Raw genomic sequence first — 17,717 nt, forward strand, 5'->3', positions numbered from 1 at the left:
AGAGAACCAGCCCTATTGTGGCCACTAAAAAATAGAGCTAAAATGTTTTTGAACAGGGTGTGTGAGGAAATGAAGTACCTGTCCTCAGGTGCGTCAAACGATACAGGCAGACTGTGTGAAACACGACTCCAGCGAGCCTCCAGAGGTCTCAAATAGGCTCATAGTGCAAAAAAGAGCTGTGGAGGATCGTCTTTCATTATCGACACTTCTCTGCGAGACACTTGATACCTTTTTAAAGGCAAAGGAAGGGCGTATGCCAACTACTAATGCTAAAAGCAAATTGAATCCCATGCAGTTATAAAGTAATGCGTGTGTCTGAGGTGTTGTTTCTAATACTGGGTCAGAACTACAATAACCATAATGCATCAGGATGGCAGACTGGAGTGTAATGAGATTTGTACAAGCACTGACCCAGATAACCAAGCCCGCAGTGGAGGAGTGTGTGTGAGCGTGAACGCATTGCGATTTGCCTTTGCGAGTACAAAAAAGCAAATGTTTGGAATAAAGTTACATGTGCTTTTGTTTTAGCGGACATTTGCGCATCGGCTGCGAGAGGAAGAACAAACGCTTTCGGTGTCTGTTAGTAGAAGTGTGTCAGCTTCTGTGTGTGAACGGTGACAGCTGGGGAGACAGTGGGATACAGTATTGCGGACAAGGGCGGACTTAGTACTTTGATATGTGTGCCGGGAGGTGTGCGTGTGTGTATGTGTGTGTGTGTGTGAGGATTATCGCCAACTGAGCAGAAGAAAAATAAGCAAGAGATGTATTTCAAAATTCTCAGATTACATAACTATGTGCAGATGTAACACGCAGATAAAACTATCAAACAATCCTCCCGGACAAGCATACGCTTTTGATTTGTAGTGGACGTCAAAGATTCCTCCGGCTGTGCAGTCACGTTTGCGCCTGGCTAGTTTTCTGTTGACTCAGGAACAATAGTCTCTGCGCAACCGAGCTCAGCCAAATGGGACGAATTAGGCCAGGTTGCCTAGCTCCGTGCTGGTCGCCCCTGACAACCCCAAGGCCTCCAGCTTGGAAGGGTTTTTGCAAAGGGGTGGAATAGAGTTTCATTCGGCCACAAAACACCTCCCCCAAGGCTCGCAAAACAATGTCGGCCGTGTCAAATCAATCGGCAACGCCCAAGGACATCAATATGGGGCCAATAAATCTCGCTCGAGGGAAGCCCTCTCTCACCTCTCCGGCCATATGGGAAACATTGCAATAACGTAGTTGCAACACTTGGCCAGCACAGATATGCCAGTTGTAACATTGCAGCAGAAGGATGGCGCCGTATTATCGTTGGAATTCGCACAGGTGATCGTGAAAATAAAAGACGGAAAGTTGATAGCGGAATAATAGTGAGGCTCAGAAATGGGGCATGGGAGAATGTAACAAAAGACACAAAAGCTTGTCTCCATTGAGGAACGGCTGAGTGTAAAGCGCGAGAGCGTACACTAGTAAACGACGCTTCAAAAGAAAGGGTGAGACAATACAACACAAAGACGGGAATATCAGGATGAGACAGACAGGGACGAGTGAGAAAAAGAGAGAGAGAGAGAGAGAGAGAGAGAGACAGATCGAGATGATGTCAGTGCTGTAAGTATTGAGATAGCCCCCCAGAGGAAAACCGGATTCAGGTCCAAGCTGTTCATTTTTGTACAGTGAAAGTCAATGGTGATTTATAATGGCAAAAACCATAAGAGTAATACTAAGTCTTGTTTTTCTGTAAGAAATTTGCAGCATACAAATTAAATAACTCAGTTTACTTGGCGGCCATCTTGGAAACCTCAAAAGGAAGATGTTTCTAGTAATTACTGTGATTATTGTCAGACTTAATTATTTCAAATCAACTATGAAAATATAAAGTACAACTGGCTTTTATTTGAGTTTTCATGACAGAAAATATAGTGAATATCAACAGATAAATGGGAAACAAGTAAATGTATGGAAAATGTAGAACAGGTATTAATGAATGCAATATATATATATATATATATATATATATATATATATATATATATATATATATATATATATATATATATATATATATATATACATTATATATATATATATATATATATATATACATTATATATAGTCTACAGAGTTCAAGATATATATAGTCAAGACTTCAAGATATAAAAACAGGAAGAAAGAGAATATTATGGGATTACCAAAGATAAGAGGAAAACAGAACAAAATAATAAGGGTAAATATTTAATAAATATAGTTCAAATGTGACTTGCTGTGGAACAAGCAAGAATTATATAATAAAAATGTACTGTATAAGACTGAAATTAGATTTATTGATGATAAATACAAACATGGTCACTCTAGTAAAGCACATGCACTTTATTAGTACTATTTCAGAAAAGAAAGTGTTTCTTATCTATTTTATGTATGACTGCCAAATATGAATCATGTTTATTAGATTGTTTATGTTAAAGCTGTAATCCAATTTGATATGCAATTCAAACATGTCCGTCTTAAATTCAGGCCATGGCAACATGCACCTTTAAATACTGGATGTAACAACATGCAACAAAGAAGATATTAAATGATTTCCGAATTTAGACAGAATACAGCTACAGTACATTAGTATGAACTACACTGATACTTTTCTGATAGTTTTGTGCTTTTCGATGTGTGACATTACAAACCACCATCCACTTTCATTGTAAAGAGCTTGCTTGTCTATTCTGCTTAACAGCTCCTTTTGCATTCACAACAGTTTTGGACTGTCACCAGATTAACTAAATGATTTTTGGGTGAACTACAGCTTTAAGCTGGAGAACAGAAGTCACATGAGCCGGTCCAATTATCACCTCCTGCACCCGCTAACTCCTGTGCCAGCTATGTCTTTTCTCATTAAATACCAGAGAAATCATATTTAATCGCCATTCCTTCCTCTCCTGTTGTGCCTGTGTGCGTTTAAAAAAGCGGACCCATATCGGGCACAGCTGCAATCCATTGTCCTGTATTGAGGTCATGCTAGCTTTACCCCGATCCAAATATATCCCTCCATCTTACGGGAAAACGCAAGAATTCCACTTCACACTCTCTCCCCTCGCTTAGCTGCTGACACACCTAAATCAGTGAGCGAGCTGATAGCAGAAGCAGAGGTGTGAGGAGAAGGGGAATGAGAGGAAGAGTGTAATAATAATGGGATGAGAGCATTCGTATTGAAGCAGAGATGGACACATGCCTGTCCAGCTGTCCCCTCTCTGATGTAGGCTATCCTATCTTCTGTAAAAACACACACACTCAGACAGAGGAGGGAAAATGATGCATTTGTCTGAGACATACCGATCTAGGCTTATCCTGATTGTCGGGGGGCTTGAGGGTAAGGGGTACTTACAGCTGTCAAGCGGTGGGCTCTGATGGCATTATACCTCCATATATACACACACACATGCATATGTGCAAAACGGAAATCCAGTGTTGTTGTCAGATGCCATTAGGATGGGATTAACCCGTCATTTACCATCATCGAATAATAGCTCCCACACTCACGCACAATTACGTTTTCGTCTGTAACCCTTTATGGATGAAGATTAGAATAACACAAATACCAGCCAGATTAGGGGTGAGGGGGAGGGTGTTTTGGGACGGGCGGCGAGACGGAGATGGGGTAACGTCTGCTGGGTTCGCTGGAATGTGTGTGTATTTGAAGTGCGTCGACTCGCATTCTTCATGCCACAAGTCAAGGCAACATAAACACTAATAAAGCATTAAAAGAGCTCCTGCCAGGCACACACACACACACACACACACACAACTGTACGCTAAAAATGTGTGTCCCGTATCTTCCCTCTGCAGGATGGGAGAAGGAGAGATTTGGCAGAGCATGAAATAGACCACGGCCATAGGAGCGCATCTACACACACACACACACACACACACGAATGGAGGAAAGCATTGCTCCATTCAGTGGGCTGTTTTAGCATTGTGGTGTTTTGTTTATGAGCACTGTGAATCACCGGGATGGTATTGATGACATCATAATTGGCCTTTCCATGTAACTGTGACACACTAACAGGATTCATAAATTCACAACCACCATCTAAAATCAACAAGAAAAACATTAAATCCAGTCATTTGTTTCTATCCATTTTTTCTGTCTGAACTGTGTTCTTTCTTTTAACTAGAAATGTGGAACATAACCTAATAAAAATAGTTCAGTTGTTAAAAAAAACTAGTCAAAAAACTAGTTAAGCAATTGATAGTATGCTATATAATATGCTACATGTATATGTGACCCTCTCTGTGAAATCCAGGCTAAAGTCTCAGAATCAAAAGACAACAAGCCTCAAAATTTGATTTCAACCATTCATTTCGTTATGATTTAAATCTTTGACATGGTCTTACTATTAGTCAATATAAAAATATATCAAGGTTGTTGTTTTCAAGAATGTTCTTTATCTTCTGAAGGATGATTTTACGTAGAAAACAGTAAATCACGAAAAAAATTACTTTAGCTGTGTTTTCACATTCAGGATTGCTTATTTCTATAATTGTCTAGAATATAATTGATTTCTATAATGTAATCATTTGCTTTGCATTACATTCAAACATATGCAAACTATGTGTATATATATACTAATTGACCATCTTGACCCATCCCTAAATCTTGACTGTTCTCTCCATTAAATTCCAGCATTTGGATCAAACCTTCATATCTCTCAATCATCATCTCCCCCAAAAGCCCCTGCCTCGGCCTGATGATTGAAACCAGACTTCAGTGTAGTTCAGCCGCCCCCGCAATCTCCCAGCGCTGCAACACCCAACCGCAAACTCCAGGCACGTAGAGGTCAGCGGCCCTGACCAGTGTGTGTGTGTGGGAGAGATCGTGAGCAGTGGGCTTCTGAACCCCGGGCTCTGTTTAGCAGCGGTCAGCCTTTGATGACACAAAAACAGCCTTTTACAGCCAGTGCTGCACAAACATGCTCAGAAACAGAGCAAGAGTCGCGATCCGATGGAGATCTCTTAGTCTCACCGCAAAAACATGCTATGATTAGCATACACGCCACATAATTACCTGTTTCCTGTGGTTAAACACCATTACTGCGTAAATGATGTCTAAAATGCCTTCTGTTCAACGATCAATAATCCTCTGAGTATGAAAACTCAAACCACACCCATTTTTCCTCTTTTTCTCCTCTGTTTCTCTCCTCTCCTCTCTCTACCCCTCCCCTTGATCCAATATGGTCAGCACAGTGGGACAGAATCCATCATTGCGACGGAAACTAGGCCATCCCGTATGAACTTGCGTAGAGCGTTTGAAAGCATGCGTGTGAGAAATAAAGTTGTGCGCAAAATTAGAGAAAACAGAGTTTTTGGGTCACCTGACCTCTGACAACAACAGGCCTGAGAGAATGGAATCAGACAGTTGCCTTGACACCACAGCACCCAATAATAATCCCCCAAAGTCAAAAGGGGCTTACGTGTGCACGTAAGAGAACGACAGATAGAGAGGGACAGAATGACTTGTGATTGTGTTTGCTTAGTGTTCCGATAACAGGTTGTGTACTGAACATGTTTGTTGTACTCTTAAATGTCAACTTTTTATTAATAAAAAATATAACACAAAAATAGTAATTTTTATAGTATTAAAATAGTATTTTTTGTATAATTATATTTAAAATGATTAAATATTTTACATAATGTTTTATATTAGCATTAATAATATTGTATAAAATGTATTTTTTTAAATGTACATTACATATTCATTTATTTTTATTATAATGTATTGTATTTTATATCAATATTTCACTTTAATTATAATATTGTATTTTATAATAAGATTTTTCTAACACATTTAAATAAATGTTAAATTAAAACAGGTAATGCTATTGCTTGTGATAGTCTCACGCAAATTAGAATAATTTAAAATAATAAACAAATGAGTAATATTTTTTATAACTATAGTGTTAAATGAAATAAATATATTTAACAAAAATATATTTTACATGTCTAAGTCATACTTATATTATGTTTATTTATATTTAATTCTAATAAATTATATTTATTTAATCTATTAATATATTTTAGATTTAAATGTATAATTTATATAATATTTTATAGTATATTTACATTTAATTATAATCAATTTTATATGTTACATGCATATTTTCAAGCACATTTAAATATGTAGGTTTTTCCATGTTTTTCCAATTTTCATTAAAAATTAAACAATTTATATACTACATTTGTTGCTCATTATCTATTTAATATTATATTTTGATATTATATACATTTCTTCTTATAATTCTCTTATTATATTTTACTATTTTTTAACACTGCTGTTTTTAAACAAGCTAAAAACAGAATTTGTGATGGGGCCTTGTGAAAATGTTGGCAGGATGAGTGCAAATCTGATCTACTGGCCAGACTGGGCCATGAGAAAAAAATCCTTATTGTTTATCCCTGCTTAAGCTTTGCCAAAACTACAATCCAGCTCATAAGCAGCCAATGATAACCATCGAACACAGCTTGAGTCGTGTCTGATGTCATTCTTTATTCTTTGAAAATACAGCTTATGTTAGAGCAAAGCACTTCTCTAAAAATATCTGTGGAAAGGGCTGAAGTCACACTGGACGGGGTCCAGGCCTCCCCCCCGCCGCACCAAACCTTGAAACCAGCTGACTAAAGAAACATTGTGGTGCTGAAACTAAGATTTTTACAGCGATTTAACGCAACATTAACAGGTGCACGTACACACAGACGCTAATGAGAGCACGCCGGATCTCGTGGTCCACAGTAATCCTGGTATGTCTGGTACAGACCACCCAAAATTTAGATTGAACTGTAACCTGGCTACAAAGGTCTATTTTTTGGTCTTTCCCCAGTTCACTACCCAAGAATTAATCCTTTCTTTCTTCTCTCTTTCTTTCGTTTCTCACATGCATCAGCTCTCTCATATATGTATGCTCTGATCAATACTCTTAGGGTCTTTGTTTTGTCAGATCGATTTAGGGTAATGAAGTCCATGTGGCCAAATCCTGCAGGGGGAGAGAGAGCGACTGTCAAGCCCAGAGGTTTCACCGTATGCAGATCAGAGCTGAAGCTTTCGAGAGGTCACGTTTTACTCTCATCCGTTCTACTTTACCTCTTTACCTCTCCAAACGGCCATTAATTAAGCACATCTCGTCCCCCTGTTGGATTTATACAATACTGTAAATTGGCTGTGCATATTTTTCCAGTCTTAAAAGGATAGCTTACCTAAACATGAAAGTTTCATCTTAAATCTGTATGACTTTCATCCTTCTGCAGACAACATTGGACCCTACTGACTTTCAATGTGTATGAGAGTGTGTGTGTGTGTGTGTGTGTGTGTGTGTGTGTTTCAAAGGAAAATGAAAGTCATACAAACTCAGAAAAGCATGAAGGTGAGTCATTTTTGGGTGAACTACTACTTTAAATGAAGGTCAAAATACAGTTATTGATTTAAAAAATAAAACTGTGACAGTAAAGGCCAAAATGGGTCAATTTGGATTGAACTGATTTCTGAGACTCAACGTTTGTTCAGAATGTTTCAAAGTGTTCAAATTCACCTAAAAATTCAACTTCTGTTCTTGTTTACCCTTGTTAACGATGTTCCAAACCTGCATGACTTTCATTCTACCATTGGGATGCCACTGACTTTCAATCTATCGAGAAAAAAAAAACAAACAAAAAAAAACAAATATAATATATATATATATATATATATATATATATATATATATATATATTCTTTTGGGTTACACAGATAAAGAAAGTCACAGATGTTTGGAATGACATCAGGGTGAATAAATGGTTTCATTTTACATTTGTGGGTAAACTATCATATTAAATGAAGACATAACTCTATTCAAATTGAGAATCAGATTGAAATTGAAACTTCTTTCCTCATTTTGTCACCTTCATATTTTTCCAAACCTCCATGACTTTCATACTTCTATGGACAACATTGGACCCCTTTTACTTTTGAGTAAATGGACAAAAAAAACAAAAACAAAAAAAAACCCACAAGACATTTTCACAGGAAAATGAAAGTCACACAAGTTTAGAATGACATGAAGTCAAATAAATGGTTTATTTTTTCTTTTTTGGTTGAACTATAGCTTTAAATGAAGATGGAAAGCACAGTCGTTGGCGATGTGATCTTTAAAAATGATGACAGCAAAGGCCGAACTGGGTGACTCGCTCTGTCACTCAAGCAAACGGGCGAATTAGGACTGAACTGAACTCTGCCTCAAATTTTGATGGTGAACTAAGTAGAGAACAATCCGCTCCTGCAAAGTTTCCTCTCACCCGGGGTTTTAATGTTTCTTTTTTGGTTAATTAAAAATGTCAGCTCATTATCACATGTATACGCACACAACAAAGAATTGCGGTGCCTGAACAAATAAGACAATAGCACGCTTGGTAATCTTTAGTCTGCTCATTAGGTACTTCATAATAAATTTAAAAACACTGAAGGGACAAAGCACCAGGAGTGCCCACCCCCCAAATCTACCTCTCTCTTTCTCTCAGTGTTTTGTTTCTCACTCGCTCCCTTTGCTCTCTGGATTCCCGTAACCATTCTTTAATTCCACCTCAGTCAGTCCATTGAGGGGCAGTGAACCACATGCTGATGACCTCACAGCCGCGTTCTGATTGGTCAATCTCAGTGACAAACAGCCCCCACATGAGCCAGACAAAAAAGCCTCTCTGTCTCTGTAACTCTCTCCCCCCTCTCTGTTGACTCATTATTGTTTTTCGGCTCTTTTACTTGTTCACAAAACCAGGCAGAGCTGAAAGTTGGGTTTCGTAGGCTCTAATCGGAAGTGATCAAAAACAAACACCGCCTTCCGGAGCGGTGCGATGCGTGCGATACGGTAATCACCTCTCACCTACTGCATCTTCCTCTGATCATTTGCTCTCTCCTGTTTTAAAACAGATCAAACGAGGTAAAAACAGGTTCCTGTGAACGCAAGGAGGACACGGAGAGAGAAAGAGAGAGAGAAATTTGAGGAGTGCACATTCTCAGTGGTTAAAAGAGGCTTGAGTAAGGTATTTCATGGGAAAAAAGTTACAAAATGACTCCTCTAGTGAAACAAGTTTGTCTTAAAACTTCAAAGCAGTATTTCTGTTCAGAAGAGATGGGAGAATTATATCAAGAAAAGAAAAACAGATGAAAGCTGGAGAAGAGGCTTAGGAGGCCTAAAACCAAAAAAAAAAAAAAAAAAAAAAACGGTTTATTGGCATGTCGGGCTGTGCATACCATGAATATTCATGATATGTTTCAGATGGGTTTTCTGGCAATATAAAACTAAGAAAATTGGAAAACACAATGATTTTAACATGCTTTTTATTTGGCCATTAGGTTTCCGAAAAAGGAAGTGAGACTAAACTCGTCTCAGATTTAAACTTTAAATGAACAATATTGACCTGTGACTTGGTATTTTTTATATATATACGCGCACACACACAACACAGTTCCGTTAAGCAGTGCAACTGTTTTCAAAATGAACAATAAAAGGTTTCTTGATCCCCAAATGAGCATATTAAAATGATTTGTGAAGGATCATATGTTGAAAATTCAGATTTGCAGTTTTATGATCAAAATAAATATAGCTTTAGTAAAAGATTAGTTCCACACTTTCAAAAAGCAAAATTAAAAACATTATGCATATTTATATGTAAATACATGTATGTATATTAATATAAATTAGGGATGTCAAATTTCGATTATTTCCATGATCGATCGTCGTTTAAATTAACGATCAATTAATCGATTAATCGTTAACCATAATACTGCAAAATGCGTCTATTGCAGGCACGCAGTCAGCGGTATGACAGGATGTGCAAAAGCCACACACACACACAAAACGCTTTCTCACTTGAATTAAAGAGGTTTTAGTCTGAATAAAATGCTAGTAGCAGGATTATTAAATGAATAGATGCGATTATGATCATGAAGAGAGCGCGCCATACTTTCGAGGTCATTTTACTTTGTTGACAGTTTCCAATCCCGCACGGAGAACGCTGAACGCGCATCTTTAAATGGTTTTGTGGTGCTCGTTGTTGTATTTTAAAGCACAATTGCAATGTTTTCAACTGACATTATTGTATAAAATTATCCGAAATGTGGAGCGCGTGTGACTGCGCTGCACATTAAGTGAACTACATCGGCGCTGCTGCACCAAAACACAGTTGCTCACATTAATTTGATCCTGCTGGATTCTGTCCTAGAAAATGTCAGATTTTTAAAAATCCGGCATACAGCGCATTAGATCGTGACAGTGCATGCGTGCACACGAGGATGAGCGAGCGGCTTTGGCTAGATTTACTTGGAGGTTATTGCTCATGTCTCATTCGGCACAAATCAAAATGTTTCCATTTTCGCAATGTATTTGAATGTTAAACTATTATTTATAATGTAAACTAGGCTTGTACTTAACACGCATTCGCATATAGACGGAAAAGATGATCCTCTTCATATATGAGCAAAAACGTCCTTGGCATAACAGCAGAGTGGACCGGTAAACTACGGTCTATTTAAACTGAATGCTCCAGGAATGTGTCGGTCACAGCGCCTATTAATCGCTGTTTTGAATCCAGCAATTATTTATTTAGAAATGATAAGATCTGATTATGACAAGTGTGGTATAAAAGCTTTGTTTATTAGAGGAATAATAGGTTAACTGGAAAATGTTACATCGCGACCATGCTTTTGGACCCCATAGTCTTCATTTACGCGGCTTTGTTCTGGTTTGCCGGTTGGTCACGAATTTCCACAAATTCAGTATATTTAGGCATTGTTTCTTTTCCTAAATCTTCATAGTCTAACCCTCTAATTTCCCAGGTTTATTTTATTATCTTTCGCTTTTAATAACTGTTTTCGCATCTCTTACTGTGGTAAACATGGGAATGGAAATTAAAGATTTCATGAATTAAGAATTCGTTCGATTTATTCATTTGTTCCCTTATTTCACTTAAATCATGGGTTATTTAGGGAACAAAATTAATGAAACATGGACAATTGCCACATTAATAATTCGTAGGAATGAATTAACAAGTTGTAGGAATGAATAGACTACCTGTCCTGTCACTGTGTCCCGCAGCCCTGCAAAGCGCACGATATAAAACAGTTATCTGATGAAATGATTAGTAACTACATTTCTATTGCATTTAATGTTGAATAACTTTTATGTTGTTTCTATTTTAATGTACTTTAAAGTTTAAATCACATTAAAAGCTTAATTTGTACATTGTGAATGAATGATGATGCTTTTATATATCGTCACCGTCACTCACAGCCGCTCGCACGTGTTGAGTGCGCATGAGCCGCACGCAGCCCAACATTGAATCGGTTAACCGACCATCGATAGCCTTAATCGATTGCATCTCTTATCGACAATTAATCGATCATCGATTAATCGTTGACATCCCTAATATAAATGAAATTGAGCAATTATTAAAAATAAGATGCTTTGATTTATTTTTTCACTACACGTTTAATGTATTTAAGTTCTTACATTACTAATTTTAAATCTGTTTCACAAACAATGGATGTTGTCAATTGACATACAAATATCAAGATACAATAAACAGTCAAAAGACACACAAAAAAAGAAAATCCTGCTTTTCACTTTATATCTACATCTTCCAGACCCACAGGAAGCGAATTAAAATCCTTTAGAGCAGCAAAGCCTGCATAAGCACATTCTTTGGGTAGGAATCACCGAGTGGGCTCAGTGAGACAGCACTAACTGTACATTCCTCTGTCCCACTTAAAAAGAAAAGGAGGGACCGAGGGGGAGAGAGAGTGAAAGAGAGACTGCAGGGGAGAAGAGAAAGTCTTCATCCCTAAGTCATTTGCCTAAAAAGGACGTGATGAATGAATGTCAGCGACACAAAACATCCACCTCATGTTTAACAAGAGACTCCCCCAGTCCTCTATCAGGAGGGGGGATAGAGAAAGAGTGAAGGTGGAGGGAGGAGGATGATGGGAAGCAAATTTTTGCGTCCTTTGGCAAAAGGCACTGTGCGTAACAGAGTTCACATTGACTTGCTAACTGTACAGGCTGAAATGGTAATGAAACGAGAGCCGCTTTTGTGTTCATGTGGCCACTCCGATACAGCTCACCTTTCCACAGAAAAGGACATAGGAAGTGAACTCAACTGTGAGATCAAATGACCAGTCTTTGTGAGCGTGATACAACTCGGCCATCAGCAGTTCCTGACTCACACACACTCACTTGGGAAATTCCTATCAGAGTGTGTGATATGTCGACTCTCAGTGTGAAACTTAAAGCAAGTGTTATCACTTTTATTGTAATTGTCACAGGAGTGTGTGTGTGTGTCCCACAGTTCGTAAATAGACCTCAAGAGGCTCAAAGCTACAGCTTGCGACCGTCTGTTCGTATTCTAGGACTTTCTCTTCCACAGTAACCCATGAATAAGTCAACGATATGGAAATGTAAAAATATGTCGCTTGTTAGAAGTCGCATAACACTTTTAGACAAGAAAAAGAACAACTCCGCGGCTCTCTGGAACAAAAATATTTTGCTTAGTGACGCACAACCAAAAAATATTCTGCACAAAAAGCAGTTTTGGTTTCAGACTAAATAGTTTTGAGGGTTAAAAGTAATTTGTCTGTAACAATGATTTAATTAGCATGTCTCTGACAGCGAGTTTTGACTGTTTCAGACTCTATTTCATCCACACAACGGGTAAACATGTCAGTAGTCTGGATCTCACTGTGCCCAAAACTGATGCTACAACTATAAAGTTAAAGCTTCAGCCAGTGTAATCAGAGTTTATATTCGGACTGTTTTAAACTGGTTCAGATTGGCAGCTCTGCGGAGTAGCCCAGTACCTGCGTGATTCGAGAAGTAGCTCCAGCTACAATGTTCATCCGCAAGATGCACGCAATTCTGTTTATTGACCGCTAGAGCGAGAAAAGTTATGGACTGCAGCTTTAAGTTTACTGAAGTATAAGAAAATACTTTTCAGTTTTTCTACTTCAAAATGTAATGTTTTAGTGTTTTACTTATTATTTCTTTGTAACTATTTGTGAAATTTACTAGAAATTTCGAAGTAAAAATTTTTCACCACCATTTCTTTTATTTTCTTTTTTTCAGCTGAAATATCAGGAGACGATTTGCTGCCAAAGAACTTTAATATGGCTGGTTTCATTAATCTACTGGAGAACACGACACCTTGAACAGCAGGGACAGTTTAAATAACCAAATTTGATTACTAAAAACTTTCAGCTCAATAAAATGATTAATAGCATTTCGGCTCAAAATTTTATTTTGGTGCATCGCTCATTTTGCAATAACGTATTTCGACTGAATCTCTAGTATAACTGGTGGATTAGTTTCGTTTATCTACTGGAAATGTAAAACACAAGAGTTACGCTCTTTTTACGCTATTGTAATTAGACGTGACGTACGGATGTTACAAGGCCTCCAAAGTTTACAACCGCAGCACAAATGTGGCCCCAGCCGGATTGATTGAATATATTGAGATGGCTGACAGGGATCTGTGCCAGCGACTGACTGTATGGATACGGTCCGGTCTAATCAATGCTATAGATCACAATAGGGGGGTTTCGAGCACGGTGGGGGAGGGCAATTCAGCCCTTCAAATATTTCACACTTTGGCCCTTCAAAACACATTCCACCAAAACACTGAGCTGTTCTCCTCCTCCTGCTTTTTTTCTTTCTCTCACACACATATCCCCCTTTATAAACACCCCCCACTAAAGCAACCCTAACACCCCATCTCGTTCTTTCACATACACACATAAAGCCCACCCTTCCCCCACCCACCCTTCTCTCTCTCTCTTTCTCTTCCCAATAGAATCAGGGTGGAAACCGAAGCCTGGCGAGCGAGCGTTTTGCCGCACCAGTTCGATTGCCTTTTATTAGGAGAATAAATGCAAACATCTCTGTTTACCTTTGAGCAGAACTTGTCCCTTGGTGATGACGTCGGCGGTCATGACGTTGTACTCGTTCTCAGTGAAACCCGGCTGACACGGCATCGCCCCCATGCCCTGGACCGCCACCTGCCAAAAACACAAAAGCACCAGACAAATTAATCCCCCGATTAATGGTGATTAATAAACAGCACGGGCCAACCTACACCACAGCGAGAGCCAAATATCCAGAATCCCGAGAGGAATCGATGGACATAACGATCACGCTCTTTCACCATAAACAGAGGAAATGAGGCAGAACTCTGCTCAAGAAGAGCACCCTGATAAGACTTTCCAGAGCCGCCGAGTCCATTGATCAGGTTCCAAATGAACTCTTTGAATTAGCAATGCTATTGTATTTTTCACCGATTACTCGCTAATTTGCAGCAGATCGGCGAAATTAAATAAGGCTCATTGCATGACGATTTACTGCGTTGCTCCATTTCTTTTCATTCAAGGAGAGCGAGGGGTTTCTATCTCACCTCCTCCCCCTCCGGCGCTGGGGCATCTGTTATTTTGAGGTGGGTGTAATTAGACTGATGAGGTCAGGAGGGCGAGACGTTAAAAAAGCAGAGCTGACCAGGCTACGCACACTCTACCTTGAATGGCATGGTCTGGTGGAGCACTTATCACATAAAAACACAAACACACACTCGCGCAGCTGGCGAAAGCACTCCGGCGACAAGTCACAAACCCTCCTTTATGGTTTACGCTTAAAACAGGCATGCACACCTAGCGTTTAACCCTCAGGACAAAGCCTTATTCATACTTGCCTTGTCTTATTAGAAAAATAACCACCAGCTTTGAGTCATTCTGTCTTAATAGCATCTGCTATGACACACAAAGGCTCTCAGTGTAGGCAAATAGGTGAATTTGGTTTTTTAAAAGAGGCTTGAGAAGATCAAAGTTGACGTCCACGGTGAAACAGCCTCTTCGTGTTGGAATAACATCAGAGGCTTGAAGAAGGCTGGCTGTGTTTGTTAATGGCCCCATAGTCATTTTATCAAACATGTTAATTACTTGTTAGCTTGGTGGATGCTGGCTTAATGTCCTACACACAACGGCCCATCAAACATTTGCTTTTGTGCTAACAAAGATCATCATCAACAGAGAGCTGATCGGGATTTTGATGTCGTCATCTCCAGCTACCTTGCTGATGATATATCTGCAGAACGCCTATATAAAGCTGGCACTACATGTTTGAAAATCTGACTTTAAACTGTCCTGTCAGCAATTGCTTAGCAATATGCTGCCTCTGCACATCCACACAGAGCGATTGATTCAAGATGGAGCCACACCAGCGGCCCTGCTGACATGAAGAATCAGAGGCAGAAAGAGGCCTATAAAGCCGCTATGTAACTATGGTGTTATAGTGCCTCATATAAATTACAGTGAGATTAAGGGTTATTAGCCAAAATAAAACCCATTTAAAAATGCAGTGATTATTTTTTTTGCAAACATGTCACTTCAAAGAATCAAAAAAAAAAAAAAAAAAAAAAAAAAAAAAACATTAATTTACATCATCACTTGGTTCTTGACATTACAGTGTTGTATATACTATGCTCTAAATATTCGATTAATTGTCTTTTTATTAATAAGTTTGTTTATTATAATTACACGTGTTTCAGTTCAGTTTGTTGCAGTCATGATTCAGTTTAAAAAAAGCCATTTAAAACGCAAATATAATTTGTACTTATATTAAACAAAATAAAAATAATTTGTATTTATTAGATGAAATAGTTTTTGCTAAAACAATGTTTTTAAAAATTTCTGCATTTTAATCTTTTGTTCCAGCACGTTTCATTTTTAACAGGCTCGTTACGAATCGGACGACTCTCGGTTCAGTAAATCAGTGAGTTGTTGGCTCGAGAACAACCATAGACAGTAAAGAGAACAACTCAGCCCAGTTCGCTCACATAACCAGTTCTAACGAATCACTGGAAAGATTCGACTCCAAAGAAAGACTCGTTCACCAATCGCACGTCGCAGTCAAACAGCAGCGGGTTTTTAAACATGTGGGACCGTTATATCACACACAGGACAGTAGTAAAACACGACATGAATTAAAGTTACACTTTAAAACCATGCCGCAAAAAAGACATCTACGAGGTCAGGACTCCAACTTCTGCAACTGCAGACCACAAACACAATAAAAACATTGAAACCCTGGCCAAATGGCCGATGGCCAAATGTTAACTTTATTGCCATGCAGATTTTTCACACGTTTGGTTCCATCACAACATAACACAAACATTGCTCGTATTTTCTCATCTGATAAGGCTGACGGAAACACAGCACGACTGCTGCTCCCTGCGTTCAAATCTTAATTCTGCTGGACTCTGCATTTTCAGCAATTCCGAGGGCAGCGGACCCCAAACCTGACAGCACGATTCATTTCTCCGGTCGCTGATCCGGGTCAGGGTGATTTGTAATATCTGGGTTACGCACAAAGCCGTTGTTCTCCGTGAGATATCGCATTTGCACATCTAAAAGAGACAGAGTCAGCGGAAGAGGACACCTCAATGGGCTGTTCATTAACTGATTCTTGTTACATTTATTTCATCAGTCGCAAAGGGGCCATTGCGACCTAATCACCTCCCCGAGGGCAACTTTTCCATCTCGTGCCAAAAGAAGCCGAGAGCGCGTTTGAAAACCCGCATTCATCTGCGACTGGCTCCGGTTCAGCACGGGACGGTTTAAACGGGGCTGCTAGTACACGATCTAACGGCCACACAACATAAAGCCATCGCACACGGAGACTAAACCTCTCGTGGATAACTCTGAAGCGAGAAGAATAAAATAAAGACTCTTCAGAATTGCATAGCAAGCAAATTAGATACGACGTAAAGTCGAGACAAACCGAAAACATAATATAAAATTTGATCTAGGCACTATCGCCCTATTTAAACATCCTGCCACTACACAAAATCGTTTATTTGTATTCTGCACACCAATAATTTCTCCACAGTTTAGAAACACCACAGCAAATGAGTCAAAAAACAACATTAGAGCAGTATCGCGCCCGAGCGCACATCGCTTGTCGGACCCTCGATTTAAACGTTAACGTACCTGCAGAGCGGCGAGAAGCCCCAGCATCACACCTCCCGAGCGGTACATCGTTTAAATTCCGTACTTTATGGATAAACAGATTGAGTTGGCCGTTTCCCGCTGCGTTATAATGTTCCGTGCGGTAGCGGCGGCATATAGCGACAGAATCGTTCCTCCGTCTCTCTCTGGCACCGATCCGTGCTGCTCTCGGTCTGGTACTGAGGCTCCGCTCGCTCGCGCACTTCAACGGCAGAGCAGCGCTCTCAGCGGCGCCCTCTAGCCGCGTTCAGTGGTACTGCATAGAGAAGGGGCTCCTTTCCTTATGTCACCCCCTTCGGCCTCCGGAAGTCACAGCGAAGAAGACAAGACCCCGCCTTCTTCACTACAACAAAAGGAAGATCTTCTTTCTTTTACCCCACCCAACCCCTAATGCCCACTAATCGGCAAGAGGGACTGATAATTCCTGAATTTAAAGAGCATGTTTCATGCTGGTGGGCTTCTTTGAAAATCTAATGTTGTGATAGTAATTCTGAAAGCATCATTAACGACCTCATGCAAGGGGTAACAAACACTCAGCGGGTCATTACTGCAAAATAAATCCGAAAGGGTGATCAGCTAATAAAATAAATAAAGGCATTCACCTGAAATTGCATTTTTAATTATTTTATTATGTGAGGGGTGTCTAAGAAGTGTTAAATGTCAGAGTTGGGAGTTT

The 17,717-nt window shown here is 39.2% G+C and overlaps 1 protein-coding gene across 1 annotated transcript in view; it reads right to left on the minus strand.

The window, feature by feature from the left end:
- The window catches only part of LOC127984103 (cadherin-2), a 44,322-nt gene extending 27,069 nt beyond the window's left edge, over positions 1-17,253 (minus strand). The window contains exons 1-2 of the mRNA XM_052586582.1: positions 17,024-17,253; positions 13,936-14,044 (exon numbers count right to left, since the gene is read on the minus strand). Of these exons, the coding sequence (XP_052442542.1) occupies positions 13,936-14,044; positions 17,024-17,071 (157 nt within the window). The 5' untranslated portion in view covers positions 17,072-17,253. The remainder of the gene's footprint in view (positions 1-13,935; positions 14,045-17,023) is intronic.
- Between the last annotated feature and the right edge of the window lie 464 nt (positions 17,254-17,717).

The sequence above is a fragment of the Carassius gibelio genome, chromosome B20 (assembly GCF_023724105.1).
Source record: "Carassius gibelio isolate Cgi1373 ecotype wild population from Czech Republic chromosome B20, carGib1.2-hapl.c, whole genome shotgun sequence".
Classification (NCBI taxonomy): domain Eukaryota; kingdom Metazoa; phylum Chordata; class Actinopteri; order Cypriniformes; family Cyprinidae; genus Carassius; species Carassius gibelio.